The following is a 25,506-nucleotide window of genomic DNA, read 5'->3' as shown; positions in this document are numbered from 1 at the left end:
AAAAAGGACTCTGCGAAAATTTGCCAAAAAGTTCGAGTATGACTCAAAATTAGAGTCCTTGTTCTACGTGGCCAAGGAGAAGGATGCCGGGGAAGGATGGCACAGCGCTTCGACGACTTGTTATCACTGAGGAAGAGAAAGCGAGGGTCTTCGAAGAGTGCCACTCTGCTCCTTTCTCTGGACACGCCGGCCGCGATAATACTTTTGCACCCTGTGAAGGTTGTTCCCAAGGTGTGGTACTTGGACGGAATTGATTTAATATATAGAACTAGAAGTCCCTACTACATCTCAAAACGGCCACAGATTTCTTCTGTCCCGTAGGTGCAAGAGGCCTCTGTATAAATTGTGTGACAGCCTTTCGTGTGTCAAGTAGCGCTGCGGCGTTAAGTTGTACAGGCCTCAAATGTCATGCAGACTATGAATAAAACGCAGTTTTATTCATGTTTGTCTTTTGATTACTTTGTTTAGTATTCTTGTTTTTGGCTGTTTGGAATCAGACGATCGCAGCTGCCGGCGATTGCGGCATTGCTCACTTGTAAACAGTTCAGTATTAAATAAAATTGAAGCTTTGCAAACAATGAAGCGTTGTACAGCGAAGCGATGTTATCCGGTTGTAAATTTCAGTTTCGTCATGCTTTGAGCCAACGTTTACTGCGTATGGGTTTTTTTTCTGCGCAATAAACCCGGCGAAAAGTGTCAGACGATATAATTCTAACATGCATATACACTATTCAGCCGTAAATTCGTGATTAACAATCACGACTTTTCCCCAGTCTGAAATAATTTACGGCAGGGCTTTTCCGCGGGTGGCGGGTGGCAGGTAGACGGGTGCCCCCCCCCCCCCCCCTCGCGCGCGCCCAAATTCCCCCTTCCCCTTCCCCTTCCCCTTTCAACGCCGGCCACGCAGGCTACCATACAAACGTCATACAAACGTTGGTTGTCTGCAAAACCAGGAGGCCTGTTTCTCGAAAGTCCTGGGAGCTTTTTGGGCTTAGAGAGCTATTTTGTGTTTGCTGTATTTACATTCAAGATCAAAGCTTCAAGAATTTTAACAATGACACAATGAAACTATCAGTTAACAAAGCAAAATTGACTGGTTTGTAAGCCAGGAACTGTGCTACTATTCAACAAGTTTTGATTTTAAAATTTGCCTTCGGGCCCGAAAAGTTTCCGGGCTTTTCGAGAAACGGGCCCTAGGCCCGGAACACTCCCAGAACACTATCTCAGGACACCCCGACACACCCAGGAACACCTCCAACGGGTCGGATTCCCCCCAGAACACCCTGACCCTTTATTACAAAAAATATGAAAAAACTACATAACCAACAAAACTAAAATATCATCAAGGAACAATAATTATCGAAAAATATGTTGTATTTTTTTTTTGTTACTCATCATTGACAGAAGAGGTATTTTCCCGTATTAACTTGAGATTTTGTTTCAAATCTGTGAGAGAAGCGACACACAAACTTGAAGAAAAATTTTATATGTCTTATCTGTAACTGGAAAGTGGATATTGGATCAGATTGACGAGTTCACGCAATGATTTCTGACCTGAAGATTTTAAGAAAGTAGCCCGTTATTTAGTATCCTTTTAAGTTTGCCTGAAATATAGCTGAAAGAGCCGCTACTGAAAGAGTTAAGAAAGAATAAATGAATTTCATAAGGGATATTCCTCGATCACGGACATTATTATGAAAATACTATAACTCAAATATGGGAGTAAAAGAAAGAAGTAAGTATTTGTAAATGCGATACACTACTTTTTTTGAAATCTTTGACGAATTTACGGTTCTTAATTTTCGTTTTCCAGTTGGTTACATAGAACACATATTTATTGATTCCTTGACGATATTTTTAAAAGGATAAGGATATGAAAGGGTATTTTTAAAAGTATATATATTTTTTAATATTTTGCTAATGTTTGTCATTAAGAGTGTTCCAGTGGAGTTCCGACCCCTCAGTAGGATGCTCTGGGGTGTACATATTTTCTGTGATATTGTGAAAACTTTGGTTTGAAAGGTGGCGATTATCTTCCCTTAATCTCCTACCAACGGCTCCTTTTTTCTTAGCTTAGCCCTGGATTTTTCGTAAACAAATGGAACAATTTGAAAGAAATAAGTTCCTTTTGTCTGAAAATGGATCGTTAAACACGAAAAACACTCAGCATACTCCATAAAAAACCTGTATCACCTGTTGAACAAAGATACTGTGACACATCTCCACAAGGGGACGGTATTTATCATATCGCTCACTATTACTAAAACGGCGGTGGTTTTATTTAAAGTATATCTTGGAGACGTCTCAGAAGGAGATATATAAGCATGTTGGTTTTCTTGTGGAGTGCGTTTCTGATAATTTGTTTGGTTTCAACTTTCAGCCTCGCTTTCATGATAAACTTATTTTCACTGTAAGCAAAGACGACAGAAACGGCAGCGAAAACGTCACCCAAAAAGTGCGGAATGCGCGCTGTTCATCGCTGTTATTCCAACTCTTTTAATTTTTCAAATGTTGGCGAGTTTTTTAGGACCACGAACTACTTAGCCAACGAGAGGGTGCTTTAATCTATCAAATTCCCTCGTCAAACCTTTTCTGTCCTCTGGGTTGAGCAAAACGGCCCTAGCTCCCGGACTATTGCAAGATAAAATGAAACATCGTTTACGCAAGATCTTAAGCCAGCTCCTGATGTCAACATCAGCAGTGAAAAGCTGATGTTTTATTGGCTGCTTCCTTTTGAATTCATTACTGTTAAGAATTTGGAATTCTTAATCTAATTTCCAGACCCCTTGCATCATTTTGTATAAAATTAATAGTCTCGTCATAACCTGTAACTGTCACTTTAGATCACTTTTGAGAAATCATGACTAGCAAACGAAACGTGAAGTTTGTATAAAAATGCGAAAGCTCGCAGAGTTAAAAAGCAAATATGTAAATGTGACGACTATATCCTTTCTTTTACTATAAATGGGAACATTTAACTTCACACCTAAAATTCAGCGGAATCAGGAGTGTTTTGTTATCTTATTTTATTGTTCTTTCATATACTGGTGAAAAAGCCCTACCTATTTCAATCTCAATCTATTTGTTAAGTAACAGTATTGTACAATCCTATAACTTGACATTATCAAGACTGTTTTGAGGTCCAGGAAGAAAAAAGTGTTTATTTTCTGCTACCAATATGTCGTCTCTATCGCACACATAATACCCCAAGCTCCGTATAGACACAACTAAATTATTCACGAACAAACCGTTTAAAATAACTTCCTTGAGCTTACGGCATCTTTGAAGCAAAAATACAAAGGAGCGCTCGATTTCGAAGTTGTTTGTCGAGTGAAAATAATTAACACATATCACTTGTAAGTCAATGCAATTTCTTGCAAGCGAACGTATAATGTTCTCTGTCCCCAAGAGTTCGTTGCCTGCAAAGCTTAACAGTTGAAGCCGGGGCATACGGGGTAAAAAGGTCTCAAAGTAAACAAACGCCAATGGAATAGATGAAATATCCAAGCACGTGACACTCGGACAGTGAAAGAGCAAATCACTGACGCTTTGAACGGTAACTGGATAGCGTCGATGAAGAAAGAAAACCTCTAACAACGGAAAGCCGTCCACTATGAGACGGAGAATTTCATCGGTCAGCGCGCACTTCAAGTAGCGCAGGCGCCTTAGTTTTGGTAATACCGCTGAAAGGCCGGAAAATGACAGTCGATAACAGCTTAGCACGTTTAACTCGATGATGTTGGTGTTTTCCCAGTCGGCTGTTCCTAAGAATTCGTCTTTTATCTGGGTACCTTCTAATATGAGCGTCTTTAGCTTTGGGCAATTGCTCAATAGACTTGGTAATGATTTCCCTTGGATGTTGCGACACTTTGCGAGAGTTAAAGATTCCATAAAGGGGCAGTTCTCAGCAACAATCTGGATACTATCATCAGTGACCCAGTCACATTGTGTACAGTCTAAGAAACGGAGCTGGTGTTTTCTGCTGAAAATGCTTCTAAACAGTCGAGGACTGATACAACAGTGAAGACCTGCAGAACGAAAATAAAAAGAGGATGGAGTAATTTTCAGTTCGAGCAATAAACCTGTTTTTAAATTACTCAACTTCATTTTATTTTTCGAAATGACTCTGAACTTTCTTAAATTTCGAAATAAATTGGAAAAAGCAAAGTGCATAATTTAAAATATCCTCTTAACACTAGAAAAAGCAAAACACCTATTTAAAAATTAGTCTTTAAGAGTTAAAACGTTGTCACAATCGAAGATACAAAAAGGAAGTGAAAAAAACTAAAACCAGATTTTTTTACTTATCGATACATTGGTTGTTACATTAACATTGTTATTTTCATTTTTCTCAGTGAATTTTCGACACCGGTATTAAATTTCGCGAGGATTTAAATTCGGGTGTCTTTAATTTCGCAGTTTCTTAACAATCGAGAAAAACGCGAAATGAAAGACCCGCGACTTCAAGTACCAATAAAGTACATAAGTTCTTGTGCGCCTTTCCCTATTCTGTATACAGCTATTTCGAGAAGGGTTGTCGGAAAAAAGTACACGCGGTATTCCAGAAAGGTAATATGGGATATGACCCATACACTGTTTCTGACATTGTAGCTGTCCAACCTACTTTTGCTGCTTCGCTTTAGCACTCGGAAACATAGTCCATCGCCTCTCGTGCCATCCTTTCAATATTTCTATCAAGAACAGTGATCTCAAAACCACCCACAATACCTTTCGGGATTGTCGCGTGCACTTTTTCCGACAACCTTTTTCGAAATAACTGTAGACGCCTATAACTCAGCCTAATTAAGGAGTTTAAGCCACGCTTACCTCATTCCCAGGGCTTTTTCCATAGAAGATAGGAGGGGCGGGAAGACCCTGAGGAAGAGCTTGATGGGATAGTGCTGATTAGTAGAGAAATTCTCTCTACGGGTGGACTGGTCTGGCTGGCTAGGGCCGACTCATAACACGCGCCCTAACTGTTCAATCAATTTGGCGATTTGTGTGCTTTGTTTAATTGATAGAAAAATGTCACACAGTTTAACCAATCAGGAAAAAGTAAGCCTATTGATATTTGCTGACATTCATCTTCATGTGCGTGGAGCTCAGAATTACTTTCCATCTCCATGAGGTGATTGATGATTGTGATTATGCTACATCGTACTACGCTTTCTGCATTAGCTTAAATTTATGTGAATCTATGGGTTGTGCGTGGAATGCATGATTTCCAAGCTGAATTTTTACACTTTCTATCCTTTTTTTATGAGAAATAATGAACTGTGTTCCGTGCGTTATTCTAAAAACTATGTACAATAAAACAATCAAGAAATTCTTTTCTTTGGGAGGTTATCGGCAACATTTACGTTAGACTTTCTAAAAGTCCGTCGCTTCTTGTTTCCGCTTCCGGTAGTAGACTCCAGCTCTCTCCGTCGCTCGCTTTGCCGCCGAAAACATAAAGAATTTCTAGCTTGAGCTTCGCGCTCGAGAAATACCGCGTGCTCGACATGTGCGCAAGTCTAAAGTTAAGGTATCTATAAGTTTTAACATAAAAATATCATCCAATAATTGTTTATTAAATGCTCGTAAAATGAACCCTGTCAATGCGACAACTCAAGGGACGCCAGATCTGAAGAAAATCGATGAATTGTTAGATCAGTCAAGCTTCTTACTTTGGGAAATACCAATGAAAAAATTTGCTAGTAACAAGTGATCAATACATCTTCTCCTTGTTATCTGCGCTAAACAAAGAGACCGATTTACTTACCTAGATATTTCAAGTTGTATGCTTTTTGCAAAATGTCCTCAATTCCAGCAGCGAACCCACTGGCGTTTCTTAAATCCAGAAATATTAAGGTTTCCACCTGATCCACTCTCCTTTCAAGCCAAGGCCCGATGGAATGGAATCTGCTGTTGTTCAGACTTAAACTTTGCAGTCGATGGCAGGTTTCAAATATGGTTTTTAAAATCTCCGTGGTCACCAAATTCTTACTGAGGTTGAGTTGTCTACCGAGGGGTGCAAACATGGTATTCAAAAGCCTCAGTATAATATCCTCTCTCAGCGATCTGGCGTACGGTTGGAGATCAAGGCATGACCAGAGAGAGCTGTCACGTGACAGTCTTTTCCAGGTCCGGCAAACAAGAGCAGCTCTGAGAAGATCTTTCTGAGAAAGAAAAGAAAACACCTCCAACTAAACGTCATCTGGTAAGGAATCCATGGTTGCCACTCGTAGTTCTTAGCTGATTCTTCATTTGAAATAATCATTAATTAGTGTATTTTTATGGGTAGGAAGAGAATTATATTTCAACTTCAAGTAACTTGTAACCAGTAGTAAAAGAATTTTGCTAGAAATGCTGTTTTTGTTTGTGACGTATATAACATGCGCGCGGACACAAACGTCACGAGAAAGGTAAACTTTAATGGCAACGCTGAAGTAACAGTTCCATTCACAGGAAAAAGTGATATTTCTTAGTCCCTGTGTAGCACCTGCCAAGACAAACGGAGGGGAACACACAAACTCGCTCGTACCACGTGACCGGAAACACGTAGGCCGTGCGGAATAATGAGACCTAGGAACTAGTCAAATTGTGATTTACTTTACGAAGAGGTTCAATCAAAAGACAAGAGTCCACATCTGAATAGATTTTTCCGTGCATACCAAACGGTGATCTTCATCTAAGAATTTCTACTGAAAGGAAAAGAGGCCAATGTGAAGGAAACAAAAAGACTATCCGAATAAATGGACTGAGGAATTCTGGAAAGAACATTTCCTTAAAGTATGACACCGCGTAAATACCGTTTTTGCAATTTGCCGCACCCATTTCAGGGTGTTACATTCATTGGTATACTGACGTTGACGAGAATGCGCGCGCATAAACTTTACGGAAAAGGCAGGCGTCACAGGCTGATTTAGCAATTGAACGGGAACGTCAGTTGACAACGACGCGCGCAAACCAAATAACTGGCTTGACTAATGGCAGAGTGGCAAATTGGGCACTGGAAGTCGAGATTAGTCCTTTCCGCGCGCTCTCCCGTCGTCAAATGACGTTCCCGTTCTGTTGCTAAATCAGCCTGATAAATACATTGCCCAACATCGCAATTACAAAAAGTATGTCCACAGCTGAAGCCTCCATAAAATGCACAGTCCGCAACATGAGCAGATGATGTGGTGTAGTACTGCATAACGTATCCACAAAACTGTCAAGAAAACCGATCCCCTTCAATCTAATTTTATTTCCTATTCTGTGAATTATTTTTCTTTCACATGCATAACACCTCTAGACATCAGTGTACCTAATACATTAATCGTATTTTCACCGACTGCACAATCAAGAGTTAAACAAAAATTCAGTGATAAAGTAACATTACTCTCCTTTTCGAAGAGCCCTTTTTCCCTGGAGAGATGGTTGCGGGTAACGAGCTGAACTCACTTTACACATCGAATATGATTATTCAAAACGCTTTACTGAGACTGTGAGAAAAGAGGAAGCTTTCTCAGAGCCTGCCGACCGAATATAAGATTGCGTTCTATTGGGAAACCTGGATTTGCAAAACTGTTCTCGTGAACAGCGGTCTTTTTTTGCTAATTATGCGCGCGCGTGCAAGACCGCTGTTCATAAGGAGTACTAAGGACAGTCAGTTTCAAATCCCTTTTCGGATTTCCCAATCGAACATTAAATAGGAAATCCAAAAACAGATTTCTCAGCATTGAAATCCGTTTTTGGATTTGGCGTTTTATTGCAAATCCGAAATCCGGATTTTAAAATCTAAATCCAGATTTCCCAATCGAACGCACCCTAAGTATTGGAAAACAAGTCATTTTCCATTCCGACACCTTGGAAATGAAAACAACTTATGTCCAACATTCACTGGATGCAAAAAACGTGGCCGTAATAAATTATACCTTACAGCTATAAAACGAAGACGTCAATTTATAAAATCTGCTATGATAGAATTTTTTTGGGAGAGTGAGGACTTGCCAGAGGGTTATAAATTAAAGGGGGGTCCTCTTTAGATCTCATATATCAAGGTACGTACATGTAGAGTCGACAACCAGGTATTAACTAGAAACTAAGGCAAAACTGGCTGATAACAAATCAATTCTTTATGAGGAAGCTTTAAACGGAAAAGACAAAGATTGAATTAAAAAACCAAATTTGAATTGTTTTTGTCAACAACCGCCGCTTAAAAAAAGGGGAAAGAGAAACTGTGCGTTATTATACTTGATTTGTCAAATTGATATTATCTACAAAAAACGTCGCTGTGCATCACCTTTGTTATCAGTCTCGATTATTTGCTTATTTTCAACATAAATTCGTTGGTATTTACACAAGTTAATCTAAAGGGGTTCGGCTTAACATACTGACACTGCAGAATCTTCATCACACTCTATTCCACTCTTCAGTCAAGCCAGGTTGCCATTGAAAACAACTGGATCGTCCTTTCGTCCTATGATTGGATATTCTGATTGTTTTTTCATTTTATTTACACTATGTTCAAGTATCAAGAACAGCGAAATTTTTTCCCATGATGTGAGGTAAACTTCCCGCTCAGAATATTGTAGATACGCCTAGTATCACGCCGGATTGTTTGCTTGGCACGTGCAGATCACGTGTATGACCATTGATCATATTAAGCGGAGGGCGTGAACAACCATCGTCAGTCCCGTGTAGCGGAGATGCAGTAACTCATTCACTCATCATAATCTAGTAAAGCGCTGTCTTCACTATGACCACTGCGAGACGTTAAATTATTCTGAAACAGAATTTAAAACGAATACGTTTGTCACGAATTTCTAATTTTCCACCCCTTGGAAAGACTGCATTAATCGAATAAGATCTTTGTTGAGCATGTGCTGCTTGTTGCTAAGACACAGTTTCCAGCCCACGTCTGCGCTTGTTACAGCGGGCACAGCGGTTTATCAATAAACAGATGTTCGCACTGGAAAAACCAGTTTGAGGATAGAGAACAAGTTACACTGGTCCAGAAGTTCGGGCTTCGGCGACTTCAGAGGCTTGACGCTTTTCAAGCATAGCCTCCAAAAGAAGACGAAAAGAGGTTGTGCTCACCGCCTGCTAATTTTCAGGCACAACCTGACCAATGTTACTAAACAACAACAAACTCTGCCATTCTAAAGACCTTACAGGCTGCAAAGAAATCGTTTTACTCGACCTTTTAATCACAAAATGGTAGACTTACGAATGATAGTAACTAAAACACGCCTACAAGTAAATGGCTTAGTCAAATATAACTGCTCCACGGAGGGAAACTTATCAAGAAGATTTAACGAAAAAAAATTCTTGGTACTAGTATCCCTTAATGGCGATTGACATCGGGAATGGAACTATGTGTTCTCAGAGATAACAAAGTTCAATTTTGTGAAAACTATTATGTTTTGAGCCAAAACAATGTCCGCTAAGGAAGGTAAATACAAAACAGAGTTCCATGGACTTACTCTGCTGGACTCGAGAAGTTGCAACTTGACTGCAGTTTCATTCAGTTCTCGGTCAGCGGACATAAGTTCCTATAAATTGACAAAATACAACCTCAGACACCTTAGCTTCTACACGTTCACATCACGCGTAGTCATTTATAGGGGCATTGAGATTGAATTTTTGGGGAAAATGGGGTGAATTGAGAATTAACGAAACAAGGGAAGAAAAGAGGTTACACGAAAAAAAGTAGGCAGATTTAGCACAGACAACGCAACCACAGTTTCGGCGCCTTAACCAATGACAGAGCAGCCAATTGAGTAGCCTGTGTACAGACTCCCCTTCCCTCAGGAAAAGAGGAGGGAGGAGGGCGGGGGGGGGGGGGGGGGGTGTGTGTACACAGGCGGCCAATTTAGCACCGTCCATAAATTTGAATTCAGCAGTTTTAGACCGAATGAAGTTTTTTCATGATTTTAAGGGAAAAATGCTGAAATGTACGAAAAACAAGGCTACAACCAAATTACACTCTGCATTTCAGCAAGAGAGGATTTCAGTTATAAAGTAGGTGCACTGTAAATCAGAAAGATCTGTTTTAGCCCTAAAAATGGGGCCGTTTTGGTAAGTAAAATACAGTCATATTTTTGAATCTAATTTGGCTCCCTTAAATCAGGGCCAATACAATCCAACTACCTAGGGCTGATTTGGACCCAATGGCTGAAATGGGCCCCAGCGTGGGCTGGAATATCCTTTAGACTGGGTTGTTTTCGCTTGAAATGTGTTAAATGACTTCAGGAGGGGCTGGATCAGACATCGGCCTGCAGGGTTGAATTGGCACTTTGAGGCTAAAACAGTTCTTTCGTTTTTAGTGTGGTCATCATCTCTACACGATATGCAACTGTAGCCACTACACACATTCTCAAAAGCTTTTATAAATTCTACTTTTACCATTATTCAATAGATACACTATATAACTTGCATAACTCCCTATCTACCATTGGCGACAAAATTAACTGAGGCACTTTGCCCCAAAGGGCCTGTCTGACTTTTTGCCACCCCTCGGTACAATGCTGTGTTGCTGTTCAAGCTACCTGTAGAAAGCATAAAAACACCCCAACTTTGAATGGAGGGGACAGAGGAGAGGTGTGGATTGTTTTGTTCTCCGAAGTTACAAAGCTGGGGAAAATGTCCCAACAATGTTGTCGCCGATCTTCTTCTGAAAAGTGAAGCTAATTGAAGTCAGTTATAGCTTGCAGAATTAAATATTACCAATCCAGGACGACAACATCATACCGTAAATACATGGAAAACTGTCCCACATTTCTTACCTTTTTGAGTGACTCTATTTCGTAATTTTTCCTCTTAAGTTTCTCTGCTGCCTTTTTCTTTTTAAGTTCCTCCTGCAACGGAAATTACATACACAATTATAAACAATTATTGGATGAGGTTCCTGTGATATTAGGAATAATCAAGGTCGAGGAAAGTGTTATTAATTGAGCCAAAGGCTGAGGCAGAATAAGAATTATAGATGCTTTGTCTTGGCATCTGACTCATCTCCATGATCATTCACTAAAGGTAATAAATCACGACGACGCCTACTTCGTTTTCGTTACGGTCGTTGCCATAGTTTTAACGGTCGACGCCACCATTGGTAAGATACATGTAATATATTCCCTGGATTAATTAACTTACAATAAAGCCAGTAATAACGGAGAGCGCGCGCAGTAGACTGTAAAAAGTCCCCTATTTTCCCGTAAGATCGTCGAGATCGAACGCTTTGCGTTACAGGCTGCCATCTTGCATGAGTGTCAAAACTACTAAGGGGGCGGGGGGCGGTTTTGGAGGAAGCAAGAAAAATAGGGGGACTGCAATAACATCACTGCCCGGTTGCTTCAGAAGCATGTTGGCTTACGTGATTCATCCGCAAAATACCAAAAATCCTTTGTGTGTTTGCGCAAGATGTGCCTTATGTGCTATGAAAGCGTACGTTTAAAAGAAACGACGACTTGTCAACGACTTGTCAGTGTCGGCAACTTTAACTAAACCCGTTGTCAACGCAAATTAACATCTATTGTTTAAGGACCAATCAAACGTCTGCGTCGCTGGTACAACGCGCTCCTTGAACGCCAGCTGCAGTGATGTTATTACAGTCCCTCTATTTTTCTCGCTTCCTCCTAAACTGCCCCCTGCTCCCTAAGTAGTTTTTTGACACTCGTGCAAGATGGCCGCTCGTAACGCAAAGCGCTCGATCTCAATACAATACAATACAATATTCTTTACTTAACGAAGGTGACGTAATAACCCAATGAGTTATCTAACTTACGGCCTTCACAACAATACAAAATACACATATAAAAACAATGCCTAATCAGTAATATACGACTACAACAAGCGAAAAAATAGAACTAGACAAATGTATGGTTTAACAAGATATAAGATGATATAAACTAATTACCTTCTACAGTTACAATAAAGGGAAAAACGGCAATCATAACACATTAATTCTTCAAGATGAGAAACATTACTAGCAAACTTAAGGAATAAGATAAAGAGTTTATGCTTAAAATTGTTTAATCTAGATGAATATATGATCTCGACGATCTTACGGGAAAATAGGGGACTGTGAACAGTCTAGCGCGCAGTGGAGCACTATGAGTAAGGAAATTTGGTTATCTATGCATCCGAGAAAATTTGGAAATACCGTGACCGTACGTGCACCATCCGCACCACAGGCACACCAGTGTGAAATAACTCAGTCAACAGGTATAGCAACACAAATGCAACACGAGTTTTTTTGGCGGGAAATCGCATGGCCACCCGGACTTCTTAGAGAGAAAAAACAACAACAAAATCGAGTCTGACTACATTTTTTTGTCTTTACTGGCGTGGATAACAGGGAAAGAGGTAAAGCGTTAGATACAGAACAAAAGAGACGAATTTCGTTGGAAGAAAAACATGGAAATTGGCGGTGAGAAAATGAGAAATGCTAGCGGCCAGCAAGGTGGAAATGAGCAGCAGTGAAAAAAAGCGAACAAGGACACAAGCAACAACAATCTTGGTGAGCATATACGACATTTCCTACGTAAGATGTGTAACTGGGATGTTTCACGTTGTTGTCGTGCAAATTAACGTCAAATAAATGTACAAAAAAGCGCGCTGCACTTGCAAAGATTTTTTTTTTTGCTAATTCTTGGTTTTCACATGACGTCACAAAAATTCAAGCTAAGAAAACTAACGCTTCTTCTGAGTTTCTACTCTCATGTGATATTAGAGCACCTTAAAACCTTTATACAAACAAATTTTCGGTTCTAAAGGGTTCTTTGTTTTGCGAGACAGTACGCTTGAATTTCCAGGCTTTTGCATGACGCGGCATTTGGTTGGCGGCCGGGAAAGCTCTTATGTGGGTTAAAAACATTACGGATTTTTGGAGATTTTGCTATCTAAACATTCCTTGTCTTAGAATGAATATTGCTTTAATCTTTATGAGTTCCTCAAGCGAAGAATTCACGCATAAGTAGGAAAACTCAAAAACAGATGTTTCTGTTGGTTTCCGGCGGCCATAACCGTTTAACATTACATTATTGTATTTGAAGGCATCATGGGCTATTGACTCAGAGGCCATGAGGGCGAGAGGGATAATTGTTTTAGTAAAATCCAACTAGTTGGTCAAAAATATCGAGACAAAACAACTTTAGCCAGCAAAACGCGATTCAGCCGCCACTGTTTTGGTTTTCAAAGCCGGCGCTTTTCGCTACTATTGGGCTATAACATAAAGCCTAGTAGTAGCTCAACCAATCAGAACACAGCATTGATAATAGACCACTAGTTGGATTTTACTAATAACAAATATACAATAATAAAATTATATTGGGGCAAAAAGTATATTAACGAGAGCTTCGCTTTTAGCCCTGGTTAAATCTGTGTATTACCTTTTTGAATAGTCGTAGAAAGAACGTCGTTGGAAAAAAAAGATTTGGAAAAGGCTAGGGTCACCTATTATTGATCCATCAGTTTTAAGAAAGACAGTTTACTAGTTTATGTACTTAAATTTTTCCAAATTTTAACGGGTTGGTGTTGTAGTGTAGTGGTAAGGGAGAAGGATTAGGATAGGAAAGGTTTGGGTTTGACCCTGGAGTACGATTGACCTTTTTGTTGATAGAAACACTGTCAATAACGGGTCAAAAATGTTCTAACAAGTGTCTTAAAAATGGCAGCAACCGTTTACGAAAGGGAACTTTCCCACAACTAACAAGTGCATGGACAGTGAAACAATATTTACTGTATATTATATAGTATACTTATCATTCAGCACCTTGTATCTGGTATGTTCGTCCATGTAACAGCTATGTGTTTGTCTCTTTGTATCACGCTCATCCATATCCATGGCGAATTTCTGGCCACAAGTAAAAAAGCCAACAAAGTTAGTTGTTTTTTACCGACAAGGTTCTTTCACAAACCTTTCAAAACTCTCTGTGTTTTAAGTGAGAGGAGATCGGATACGAGAATGAAGGACACCACATTTAGTTTTTCTCTCACGGGCAGTTTTCTGGCCTGCGAATGCACCCTGCATTAAGCCCCGCCGATCCTCAAATCTGATTGGCTATCAATTGTACCGATTTCAGCACTAACAGGACAGTACGCGTCATGCCTAAGTAAGTGGACAGTACGCACCATCACGCGCGCACTTAGTTAAATAGCTTTTTTTGTCACTGCTAGAAAAAAACTCTTGGAATTTCATGTGCTTTGATTAAAAAAACCTAAAAAATAACAAATTTTGTTACAGTCATGATTAATTGGTGACAGAACTTTGTGTCGTCCAATTCGGTCTGTAATCATACTCATGATTAAACAAACAAGTTTTATCACTCGTATGATTAACGACCGAATTGGACTCCACTCAGTCCTATTTAATACCATTATTAATTAGTTATGTAAGGTAGTGTTGCTTACGGGTTCTTACTGTGAGCTTGGGTTACCTGTGGTCACAGGTACAATTGAAGTGGAACTGTCAGTCCAGGGGGTTCTTTGGTTCTTGCACGTATAGTGCAAAAAGTGTACAAAGTGTACAACCATCTTACCTTTCTTTCCTTTAAACAAACATTAAGTCTCCGCTGTTGATCCAGGTCGTCTCTTAATCTACTCATTGATGCTCTAAGGTAGGCGATCTCTTCTTGACGATTTCGAACATCCATCTATGTGGTACAATACGACAAAATCAGAGTGAAAGATTCCAGTTAAAAAAAGACAGCATTAATGTAATCTGGGCAGGGATGTTCAAAGCTGGATTAAGATAACCCAGGGTAAGTAGGAAATTTGAATTCAGATACCAAAGCTTAAAAATCAAATTCAGTTTAATAAATTTCGTTATAATTTGATTATTGGATGTTCTCAAAGGAATAGATGAAATTATTCGAAAAAATGCTTTTGATCAAAAGAAAGACAAACCCGAATTGAAATTTAACCTCAGTTCAGCGCTAATTGGCCTTCTAAGAACTGGGCCCTGCACATTAACCAATAAAAGGAATGAATCACACAATCTACTTCCTTATGACCCTTGACAGACTATAATAATATGGCAATAACTTCACGGCTTAACGCTAATGTCCTATGTCAGTAAGAGCCTTAACGAAAACAGTCGTAAACAAAGAGTTTTTAGGTTAGGTTAATTTAACGTTAATCCCATTATTTAGCCTTCTCTTCCTACAAAGTTATTAGAGAGGGATGCGGTAGCCTGCGTTGCTGGCGGGATGCTTGTGCCCGGGGTAATTTATTGGCGAAGCGAGCGGTAAAGCCGCTAGGGTTCTTAACCTTCACGCGGCTCCGCCGCCAAAAAACTACAGCACTCCCGCTAATCCCGCCAGCTACGAAGGCTAAGGGATGCGGTACAAACAAATGTTACATCATCTTATAATGAAGAGAAGGACACGTTCTACACAACTGCAACTAACAATATCCGAGCAACACGCCAACCTTAAGTCCTGTAGCTTCAGCCGTTTTCTGTCCTGCCACTGTCTCACTATTTCTGAAACGAAGGACGAAATATTTCGCGTAATTCGACCACAAAAATCTTCACTTTTTCCATCTATTTATTTTATATAGGTGTGCACATTTACCTTCCCGACATATTACCTTGACTTCTAAACGTTCACTGTCCTTTATTCTGCCATAACATCGTTGAGATCGAGCACTTAACGTTACGAGTCCGTTACGGGCGACCATCTTGGTTTCGAATGTACCGAGGGTCGGGTGGTGTCGGGGTTTTAGGGGTGGCGGGAGGCAGGGGAGAAATATAGAAATTTTTCTCGTCTCCTTCTAAACTTTCCCCCGCCCTCTAAGTAGATTTGTTACTCGACGGAAATCCCCAGGCCAGACCCAGTACAATTGAAACCAAGCTGGATGCCCCCAAGGGTAAGCACTCGATCTCGACGACCCTACTGAAAAATAGCGGTCTAGAAACAGTCTATAAATCAAGGAAAATAGAAGAACGAGGCCATGACGACAAGATGTAACAGGAGCTTTGCTTTTATCGTTTGAAATTTTCCTTTGATAACCGAGACCACTATAAGACATAGGCGATGAGAATTATGGAATTGATCGCGGATTAATTCAGGACATTTGCCTGGTTTTAGCGTTCCAGAACAATTGTGTAATGTTAGACTGTTATCAGTCAACTATTTTTTCGTAAAATCGTCGAGATCAGGCTGCCATCTTAGTTTTAAATGTTCCGAGTCTAGTCCTGGGATGAGCGTGAAATCTACTTTAAGGGGCGGGGACCCCGAAGCCCGCCCCCTCGGTACATATGAGACCCAGATAGTCGCCGTACCGGTAAGAGCTCGACCCTTAAGATCTTACCAAAAATAGGGGACTGTGAACGGTCTATGGTGATGTTAAATTAAAAGCATTTTTTATAAGACCTTTTATAACCGCAGCAGGATTAGCTCAGTCGGCAGAGCGCTTGACTGCAGAGCAGGAGGTCGCGGTCGTCGCGAGTTCGATTCCCGAGACCGGACCAACACTCAGGGTCTTAAATTGACTAAGAAATGAAGGTACTCCCTTTGCAGTGCGAGCGGCTAGACCGTCGGGTGGCTCAGATGACCACGTAAAATGGCAGTCCCGTTTCCAGTAGGAGACGTAAAAATAGTGTCCACAATTGGTACTTTCGTTCTAAATGCATTGACACTAAAATAAAGTGCATTTATTTATTTACTTATTTTGTTTCTTGTCTCTTTACCTTAGATGCACCAAGTCATCTTCATAAGAACCCAGAAGCTGGACTTTTCTTTCCATTCGATCGTTCATCTGTTGAACTTTAGTGACCATCAGCTCCACAGCCTGATATTCAAAGGGAAATAAATTAAAGGGAAAATTAAAACTTCATGGAAATCACTCAAAAGAATGGGTACAAAAGAAGGGAGTCCAGGCATGAAACAAAACTAAAGGAAAACAATTAACTATCCCGTCACTCATGAAATAGACGAAGAAAAACAATGAACCACCTAATTAAAATATGTTGACTTGTGTGTTGATTCTTCTGCGAATGGGTTAAGGAAAATAACTTTCAATTAAGAAATTGAACTTCAGTATCTCTTTTCTGTTGGCCTAGTGGAACTGAAATGATCTTCCAAAATACATCGCACAGGTTCAGGGCATGTTACGCCAATTGGTTTTTATCACACTCTTGGAGCAGTCTATTAAAAACACAAATATTGCAGATCCTGCTCAAGGCGCTATTAACTGATTTTCAGTGGCGAGTAAAATGAGAGTTTTTTGGTCGACCTGACCACAAGTAGAGCCGTCACGCTCAGCTCTTGCGCAAGCGTCCGTTAAGAAAGCTTCGACTATTTAGGTGTCATTGGTATTTTTTCAACGATTACGTGTTGTGGTATCTTCAGTACTTTTATCCCAGCATTGTGAAACAAAGACACATGTACATGTAACAGCATACACAGGTCGTATTTTTAAGCAGGAATTGAAACTCAAATTACCTTCGTCCTGTCTAGTTCCAGTCTCTCTCTTTCCTCCACTGGGAGGTGCGCCATTGAGCGACAACCTGGTAACGAGTCTATTTCAAGCAGTGCACCGATTGTTCGAGCCAACTTCAGATACTGCGAAAAGAAAAAACAGTTACAGTTAAAATAGCCTGGAAAAATAACGAATTACGCAACTGAAATACCTTGTTGCTTTGCGTGTTTGAAGGACAGAGGAGTGACGCGCTCAAATAAAGCGACGCAAGAATAGTCTTACAGCAGCCTCCGAAGTAATGGACTCGATTTCCGCTGCTCTCTCAGTCCTCCCAGAGGAGCGCGGGCTAATTTTCCGAACAGCGTTTGGTACCGTGCCAGGCGTTCGAAAGGGAACGGTAGAGGGTACTACTGGCGTGCGCATAAAAACGTGCGTGAAGGACAGTAGTAATCTTGATGATTCATTTCCTTTTTCGTTCTTCCTTTTCATGGAACGAATTAGGTATCTTTTAGTTTCTTTTACTTTAGAAAAAAAGATGAACCGACACTATTTTCTATCAACTAACATTGAAAGTTGAATCAATTTTCATGAAAGACCATATTTCACCTTTCTATTATAACATAGCATGTGAATTATTTGCAGTAAGGCACTCTTGACAGATTACCCCGTCTTTGTATTTACTTCTGCAAAAAGCTGCCAATAAGGCGCTCATGCTAAGTGTTTTTTAACAGCAAATGATGACCGGAGCGTACATTTATTAGCGTCAAGCCATTAATTTCGGTCGCTCAAAAACGCTTTTGCTCAAGCTCTTATACTCCTCACTAATTTTTTCGTGTTTATATTAAAATCAACTCACCGTCTTTTCACTGAGATCTAATGCTTCCTTTGTTTGCTGGTGAGCGCCTTTTTCCAAATCGGTTTCAGCGAGACTGGCAGAAGCCTGCTCACGACGAATTCTGAGCTGTTACAAGGAAACAGATCTAAGGCATTTCACAAACGACTATAACGGCATGGAGAGCATGCTATAGCATTTGAACATGTAAACGTTCATTCGCGGAATATTAAATTATTGAAATAACTAGGGGAAGAAGGATCTATGACACACTCTTACAATGGCCCATGACAGTTTTTATCCTATTTTCAGCCTCTTCAGTTTGCTGGATCATACTTGAGAGTAAAAATGATTATTTTTGTCATACAACAAAGTCTTGTGAAAGTATAGAGGCAAATAATAGCAAGGACTCACTCTACAAACAACCTGACTAGGGTGGACTACGAGTAGCCCATCATTCTTCTCAGTGACAGCCTGCGTGACAGGCACAAAAAGGGGAGGGAGAGGAGGAGGGGAAAACCTCCCTTTTCCTCTCTTTTCCTACCCCCTTCGCCTGCCACGCTGATATTCAAATGTACTCAGGAATAGTACAGCAAGCGAATAACGCGAGCGCGCGTGAAAATCGCCACCCGCGAAGAAGGTGACACTCGGGTCCCGATTTTCGCGCGCTTGAGTAATTCGCTTGCTTTACTATTCCTAAGAAAATAACCAGGAACTACGCGTAGTCCGCTATGACCACGGAACCCTTTGTCACGCAATCCTTCCTAACAGAATTCGTGACGCGCCAAAAGGACGTCGTTTTTTAATATGAAGACAAGAGGAAACGCAAGCGCAGAACTCCATGAATTAGAAGAGCATCACACTGTTACGTCTGTTACCTCAGCATGCATTTCGCCTTCGCTTTTGTGGTAGTCCTCTTCTGGGGAGGACAGCTTCGCCCTTAGTTCACTGATTTCCTTTTTGAGAGCAACAATCTGCTGTAAAGCTTGTTCATGATTTGGAACTAACATAACAAAAAAAACCATCTTATCAACTAGAAATACGTGTATTACACGTAACGTGTCTCTGGCGAAGTTTAGGTTACGGGCCAGCAATAGATACCATGTAGCACGAAATTTTTGCAGGAGTTTATTTTTGCGGATTGGTGAGTTTTTGTGTTTTGCGGGAACTAATTCTTCCGATTAGGACAGACTGGTTTTTCTTGCTGGGAATTAATTTTTGCGATTTTCAGAAAGTACCCAATACCCAGCATTCACAATATTTTCGTTGTTATTGAGTACGTGCAATAGTAATACATATTTTCAAACAATACTACGGTGTGCGTCAATATTTCATTGTAAACCGCTTTGTTTCTGAACGAAAGAGATAAGTTGTAATTGAACAGACACGATTTCTTAGCGAATTTAAGTTAGAGAATATTTAATCTGGAGTAAACTTTTGCGGAAAAAAATGTTGCGGTAATTTTTATTTGCGGGAACTTATCTTTGCGGATCGCAGAAAAAAACCCCCGCAAAAATCGCAAAAATTAGAACCCGCAAAAATTTCATGCCACACGGTAGACCATTTCCAAGTTACCTATCTTTGCAAACGAGCGTTAGTGCGAAGCTTTTAATATGAAAATGACTTTTAACGCAAATGAAAGTCATTTTCACGAAAAAGGTTTTGCAATTTGGCCTCATTTTAAAAGTGAGGTGTCATCTGTGGAACACGGAAATGACTTATTAGTATATCAAGCCAACCGTTGTCTATTTGCGATGCAGACGAATTTTTAGAGTGGGTAAAAGCTGCTTGTTTATGATCGTATTGCTGCGGCCGCCATCATTAATTTCATGACAGAGGAAAATTGGGGAGAGTAGAGATAGGAACTCCTCGACCCTTTTTTTGAAATCGAACATAGCAGTAGAAAACGCTTGAAACGCAGGCCAAAGGCACGATAAAAGTTTCAAGTTTAGGCCCGATTTTAAATTGCCTGTGTAAAAGGGACTTAAGGTGGAGATCATTGCCTGGTTAGCCCCGGCTGCGTATCACTTCTTTTTTCAAAATTTTTTCGCGACATTCATGGTTCAACCACCGTCAAGGTAGACTGTGCCAGGCTCTCAGTATGTAGGGACCTCGCCAAATAAACACAAGCCAAGCGAAAATAAGAAGGCGCGCGATCTGAGAAAGAGGGCGGTGGCCTTGATCAAGCTACTGTCAAGGTTTGTACGCAACCAAGCTTATTACTAGTCTGCTACACAGGAGCGTTGCGTGACGACACAAAAAACCGCTGTGTAGCAATCTAGCTTATTACCCAAGAGTTTTTTTCCCGAAAAGTGGAGACATAGTTTGCGTGCAGACATCTCCCATTTCACGTGCCAACAAAAGAAAATAAGGGACGTCTGTCGCATAATTTTCACTCCAAATCTTCTGCTCTTTTGTCACTTGAAACAGACTGGAGAATGAATGTAATGTGATTGCGCTTAAGTTTTATAAAAAGCTATGTACATTTTTTATCCATGTGGATTTCGTCAAAGCTCTTGTTTAGGCCCTGCGATCAAAGACGTCAGTCTATCATGTAAGACAGATTTACTTTCAAGACTTACGTGGTGGTTTAAATTGCTCCAGTGTTTTTGTTCGGCCTCTAAGTTCCGCCAGAGCCTCTTTTTGCCTCGCTATCACTAGCTCATGTCTCTCTCCTCGACATCGCAGTCCAAGAGCGTGTAATTCACCTGTCATGAGATTCTGTAGAGAAAACCAAATAACTGGTAAAAAAGATTAAACTTGACTTTAGCGCAATTAAACTGATGGCGAATTAACTAAAGCTTCTTTAGTGGTGCGTGACAAAATTGGAGCTTCGCGTTGCGTGACAAGCTAGACAGAAATTCCAACAAACAGGAAGTCGAAGTCCGAAGTAGACTGACATGGAAAAGAAAGAATTAAATGGATAAATGTAGATTTGAAGGAGATTTTTTTCATACTCTAAAAACTGTATTTCTAATAACATCGGAGATATTAAGAAGTTTTGAAGTGATTTATTGGTGAAGCGTTAATCAAAGCCTCTGTGACCTTTGCATGAAAGGTCGCAGACACAAAGCAGTAAACCAGACATTTTAATAAAAGTAACTAAACAAGAATGTACGGACTACCTGGAATAAACGGCGCAATGTTTAATCAATGCTAAAACCTCAAGTACTGAAAGCTTGATTTTACGTTAACTGTAATCATATTAGTGAAACGAAAATATAATTATCACGATGTAACACGTATTGAATACTGAATATTGTCACCTCTTTCTCAATCATCTTGATCTTCTCCTCCTGCTCGTCAATTTTTGTGGCCAGTTGTTCTTTGTATTCAACCAGTTCAGTTCCCTTCTTGACCGTGGCCCTCTTTTGCCTTACTAACGCCTAGGAAAAGTTAAAAACACCAGTCTCAGGCTCTCAGTTGAGTTGCAACGATCGAATAGAAAAACTACGGTGAAAAAAGGACGGGCAAAGACTGGGGAGAGACAACGTTATCTACGCGGCTGTTACGGGATTTGCCCGCTTTTTATTTTACTGTTACCTTTCGTTTCGCTCCTCACAACAAGTTTACTTTTCAGATTCTAATGCACTTTTATGTGTGGGTTCTTTAACGTCCCACAGTTTTCATGACAAAAAAAACAAAATTTAAGTTAACTTTATATTAATTAAATTACGTTGTTGTACTGCTTTATTTCTTTTGCACTGTAGTAATTCAACGATTAATTCAGTTTAAACGTTTTTTCCTGTAGTACGGTAAATGTGATGAACAATGAAAAAAGTCCCACAGTTTTCATGTGAACAAAGGTTGCGGCCGTATAGAGAAAACGGTTTTTTCTCCTTATCCGTTTGCAAATAACAAAGGCAGCACTTTCTCTTCAGTTATTTGACGACCACCACGAGTGTCGGTCCGGCCGGGGTTTGAACCCGCCACGTCCCGCTCGGCAGACCGTCGTTAAGCCAACCGAGCTAATTAAGCGGCGGTTGGCAACCCGAGTGATCTTAAGTCATATTATCCTGATCTGGACAGCACTCAAGATATTTTAAACATAATAATATGTGGGTTATTCATGGTCTTACATCACCACCAATGAAGACTCTTAGCAATAGAGTTACATATCTTACAAACGTCACATACCTTTTGTTGTTCACTAAGTTTGTCTTCCCTGGAGTTAATCTCCTTTTGCTGTTCATCCACCAATGCAGACAGCTGCACGAGCTGTTTTCTTTGTTCTTCCAGCTCAGTATCTTGCTCTAGTATCCTCTCCTCGTATTGTTCCAGTTTCTGTTTCTGTTTATCGCTTAACTCGCCGGCCATATCAGACATGCGTGCTGCAGCACCCGCCAGATCCCTTCTTAATGCTTGTGTTGACCGGCTGGGGAAGCTTCCATTCAAAGGAACAACAGCTTTCGAGAACACAACACTTTATTCTCAGAGCACATGCAGCCATCTTCGTTTTACACATACAATACGGCCCACGCGGAACACCGCTGACCCCTACGATACAACGACAGAATTGTCTCCTATCAACATTCTCCCTTTCAAAGAAAACTATTAACATGTTAATATGTTTCGAAAAATGATAATAATAATACAAGAAAAACTTAATAAGTCATTAATACTAACAAATGTGAACAGGCAATGTCAGATAACAGTCAACAGCGAGGACCCTACTGCACTCTAGTCTCCAGTTTCAAAGGTCCAGTCTCTTTGGTGGTCTAATTGGCCGGCCATAACGCGAGGTTTGCACTGGTGGAGGAGAATTCTCATTCGTGAACTCGGAAGTGGGGTTAGGCACTATGGTTTCCGCAGAATTTCCGACATCCACACCACTATCTATTACTGGTTGTTCTGGTAAGGGTTGTGGGTCACATGGGACCTGACGCTCATTAGGTGTTAAGTGGATCCTGTTCCGTCTAACCAACCCGTCTTGCGTTTTTATCACGTACGAGCGTGGTGTTACTTCGCCCAAGACTTCGCCGTGACCCAACTGTTCACCACGGTGATGGTCATTTGGCCTGGTGTACACATACTGTCCAGGCGTAAGAGGGGGTAAGTCTCTGCTGGCAGTTTTGTCATAATGAGCTTTGGCTTTAGCTCGCCTACCCAGATGCTCGTCACGGACTACGTTTACAGGTGGCACAGATTGGCCCAACAATGATTCAGATGTTGGTAAGTTAGACTTTGTTCGTCGGCAGAGAAACCTTTGTGCCGGGGAGTAAGACATACCTTGAGGCGGAGTGTTCCTATGGTCTAAGAGACCAGTGCAGAGGTCTGACTTTTTTAACATCTTCTTGGCCTCCTTAACGGCAGCTTCAGCTTTACCAGTAGCTCTAGCATAATACGGTGACCGGGTAATCAGCTTGAAACCATAGGTCTTGGAAAAATTCGAAAATTCTTGAGAGGTATACTGAGGTCCATTGTCGGACAAAAATGTATCTGGTATACCATAACGGGCAAAGTGCGCCTTTGTGACTGAGATAACATTGGCAGCAGTGATGTCTTCATTCAACAGATCGACCTCAAACCAATCACTGTAGTGGTCTACCGTAACAGAATACCAACGCCCACCCTGCTTGAATAGGTCCTGCGAGATAAATTTCCATGGACCTTGTGGAATTTCATGAGACAACATCGGTTCCTTTGGGAGGGCTGAACCATAGCTAGCACACAATGAACATTTGGCACTCTCTTGAAGGATTGCAGCTTGCATTCCAGGCCAGTACATTACTTCTCGAGCCCGGCGAATCATACTTTCACCGCCCTGGTGACCGCGGTGCAGTTTTTTCAGCATAGTAAACTGTAGCTTCCCGGGAATGAGGACTTTGTGTGACTTGTACAATACACCATTGTATACCGCTAGCTCATCCCTTAACGGATAGTAATGACGGAGTGCTGTGGGCACCTGTGATTTGTCGGAGGGCCAACCATGGGCCACGAACATGCATAGGACTGACAGGGTAGGATCTGCCTCGGTTTCAGCTTTAATTTCCTCCAGGGTGCTAGGATACATGTCAGGGGCGTCTAGTTCCATGGTCTCTAGTTCTACCCGGAACGTCTCTAGTGCATCCTCTGAATTGCACTGGAACACCTCTTCTTGTGGGTCTGAGGGTGTAGGGAGGTTCAAGGCGGCTCTCGACAGTGTATCGGCCAAGTACATGTACTTGCCTTTCTTGTAAACTACTGTGAACTTGAACGGCTGTAGCTGAAGCATCATCCGTTGAAGACGTCTTGGGGCTCTACTCAGGGGTTTTTTGAAAATCGTTTCTAACGGCTGGTGATCAGAATGTACTATAACATCTTGTTTACCATAAAGATACTGGTAGAACTTTGTACAGGCTACCTTGATGGCCAGACATTCCTTTTCAATAGGTGCATAGTTGACTTCAGTTGCTGACAGCGTTGAACTTGTAAAAGCCACAGGTTGCCCATCTTGCAGCAGGGCACCTCCAAGGCCTGTGTCACTGGCGTCCACTTGTAATACACATGGCTTGTTCACATCAAAGAACTTCAACGTCGTGGCATTTGCAATTAAGCTTTTGGCTGTCTTAAAAGCTTTGTCATGCTGGGAGGACCATGACCACACTGCATTCACATGTGTCAGCTCAGTGAGCGGCTTCACAATTTCTGCAAGGTTTGGGGTGAAGCGTGACAAATAATTGCACATGCCCAGGAACCGCTGAACCCCTTTCACATCTTGTGGTGGGGTCATGTCCTTAATAGCCTGGACTCGATCTGGATGTGGGGTGATGCCATTACTGCTAAGGAGATGGCCCATCCAAGTAACTTGTTTCACTTTGAACTGAAATTTCTTGGGGTTTAACTTGAGATTCACTTCACGGCACCGCAACATTAAGTTCCACAAGTTAACATCGTGATCCTTCTCAGCCTCCTCCATACTATCTCCACTCCCAAAGACCAAAATGTCATCAGCCTTGTTCACAACACCAGTCAATCCTTCCAGTGCTTCATGTTGTCTACGCTGGTATTCCTCTGGTCCTAAACTGACCCCGAACGGCATACGCAACCAACGGTAACGACCAATTGGAGTATGCATGGTCGTTAGGAATGAGGAACTGTCATCTAACTCAATGTTCGTGAACCCCTTGTACACGTCCACACAGGAAAAAATTTTGGCATTGTTCAACTTGGGTAGTAACTCATCAACTGTAGGAATGGGGTACTTTGGAACTTCAATGGCTTTATTGATCGTTTGGCTAGGATCAATACACACACGTATGCTTCCGTCGGGTTTCTCTCTATAGACGCTGTTGGAGATCCATGCAGTC

The 25,506-nt window shown here is 41.0% G+C and overlaps 3 protein-coding genes across 3 annotated transcripts in view; all 3 read right to left on the bottom strand.

Moving 5' to 3' along the window:
- Nucleotides 1-2,822: 2,822 nt before the first annotated feature.
- Nucleotides 2,823-6,165, bottom strand: LOC140946239 (uncharacterized). Its single transcript, XM_073395337.1, has 2 exons — nt 5,762-6,165; nt 2,823-4,028 (listed from the first exon to the last, which is right to left on the bottom strand). Exons 1-2 carry the CDS (start codon nt 6,018-6,020, stop codon nt 3,109-3,111), a joined length of 1,179 nt encoding a protein of 392 aa, XP_073251438.1. The 5' UTR covers nt 6,021-6,165; the 3' UTR covers nt 2,823-3,108.
- A 2,279-nt stretch (nt 6,166-8,444) lies between these two features.
- On the bottom strand, nt 8,445-22,576 carry LOC140925729 (forkhead-associated domain-containing protein 1-like). The gene is made up of 13 exons (XM_073375620.1): nt 22,355-22,576; nt 21,484-21,603; nt 20,800-20,938; nt 19,096-19,220; nt 18,242-18,346; nt 17,409-17,528; nt 16,655-16,755; nt 15,394-15,445; nt 14,502-14,615; nt 13,736-13,816; nt 10,752-10,823; nt 9,450-9,518; nt 8,445-8,749 (listed from the first exon to the last, which is right to left on the bottom strand). Exons 1-13 carry the CDS (start codon nt 22,541-22,543, stop codon nt 8,687-8,689), a joined length of 1,350 nt encoding a protein of 449 aa, XP_073231721.1. The 5' UTR covers nt 22,544-22,576; the 3' UTR covers nt 8,445-8,686.
- Nucleotides 22,577-22,910: 334 nt separating this feature from the next.
- Nucleotides 22,911-25,506, bottom strand: part of LOC140925722 (uncharacterized) — a 4,449-nt gene continuing 1,853 nt past the window's right edge. Inside the window, exon 1 of the mRNA XM_073375617.1 lies at nt 22,911-25,506. This exon is cut by the window's right edge and continues 1,853 nt beyond it. Coding sequence (XP_073231718.1) covers nt 22,911-25,506 — 2,596 coding nt within the window.

This window comes from Porites lutea, chromosome 1 (assembly GCF_958299795.1).
Source record: "Porites lutea chromosome 1, jaPorLute2.1, whole genome shotgun sequence".
Taxonomy (NCBI): Eukaryota; Metazoa; Cnidaria; class Anthozoa; order Scleractinia; family Poritidae; genus Porites; species Porites lutea.
The sequence above is the reverse complement of the archived record's forward strand: the minus strand, read 5'-3'. Positions and strand labels throughout refer to the sequence as shown.

What these genes read in the sequence shown, in the direction of transcription:
- LOC140946239 (XM_073395337.1), bottom strand. Translation starts at nt 6,020, where the DNA reads ATGTTTGCACCCCTCGGTAGACAACTCAACCTCAGTAAGAATTTGGTG. An exon ending in ATACAACTTGAAATATCTAG is followed by an intron (nt 4,029 to 5,761) that starts GTAAGTAAATCG and finishes TTCGTTCTGCAG; the next exon opens with GTCTTCACTGTTGTATCAGT.
- LOC140925729 (XM_073375620.1), bottom strand. Translation starts at nt 22,543, where the DNA reads ATGTCTGATATGGCCGGCGAGTTAAGCGATAAACAGAAACAGAAACTG. An exon ending in TAGATCTCAGTGAAAAGACG is followed by an intron (nt 17,529 to 18,241) that starts GTGAGTTGATTT and finishes TTCTTTTCGCAG; the next exon opens with TATCTGAAGTTGGCTCGAAC. An exon ending in GATGACTTGGTGCATCTAAG is followed by an intron (nt 15,446 to 16,654) that starts GTAAAGAGACAA and finishes CCTTCGTTTCAG; the next exon opens with AAATAGTGAGACAGTGGCAG.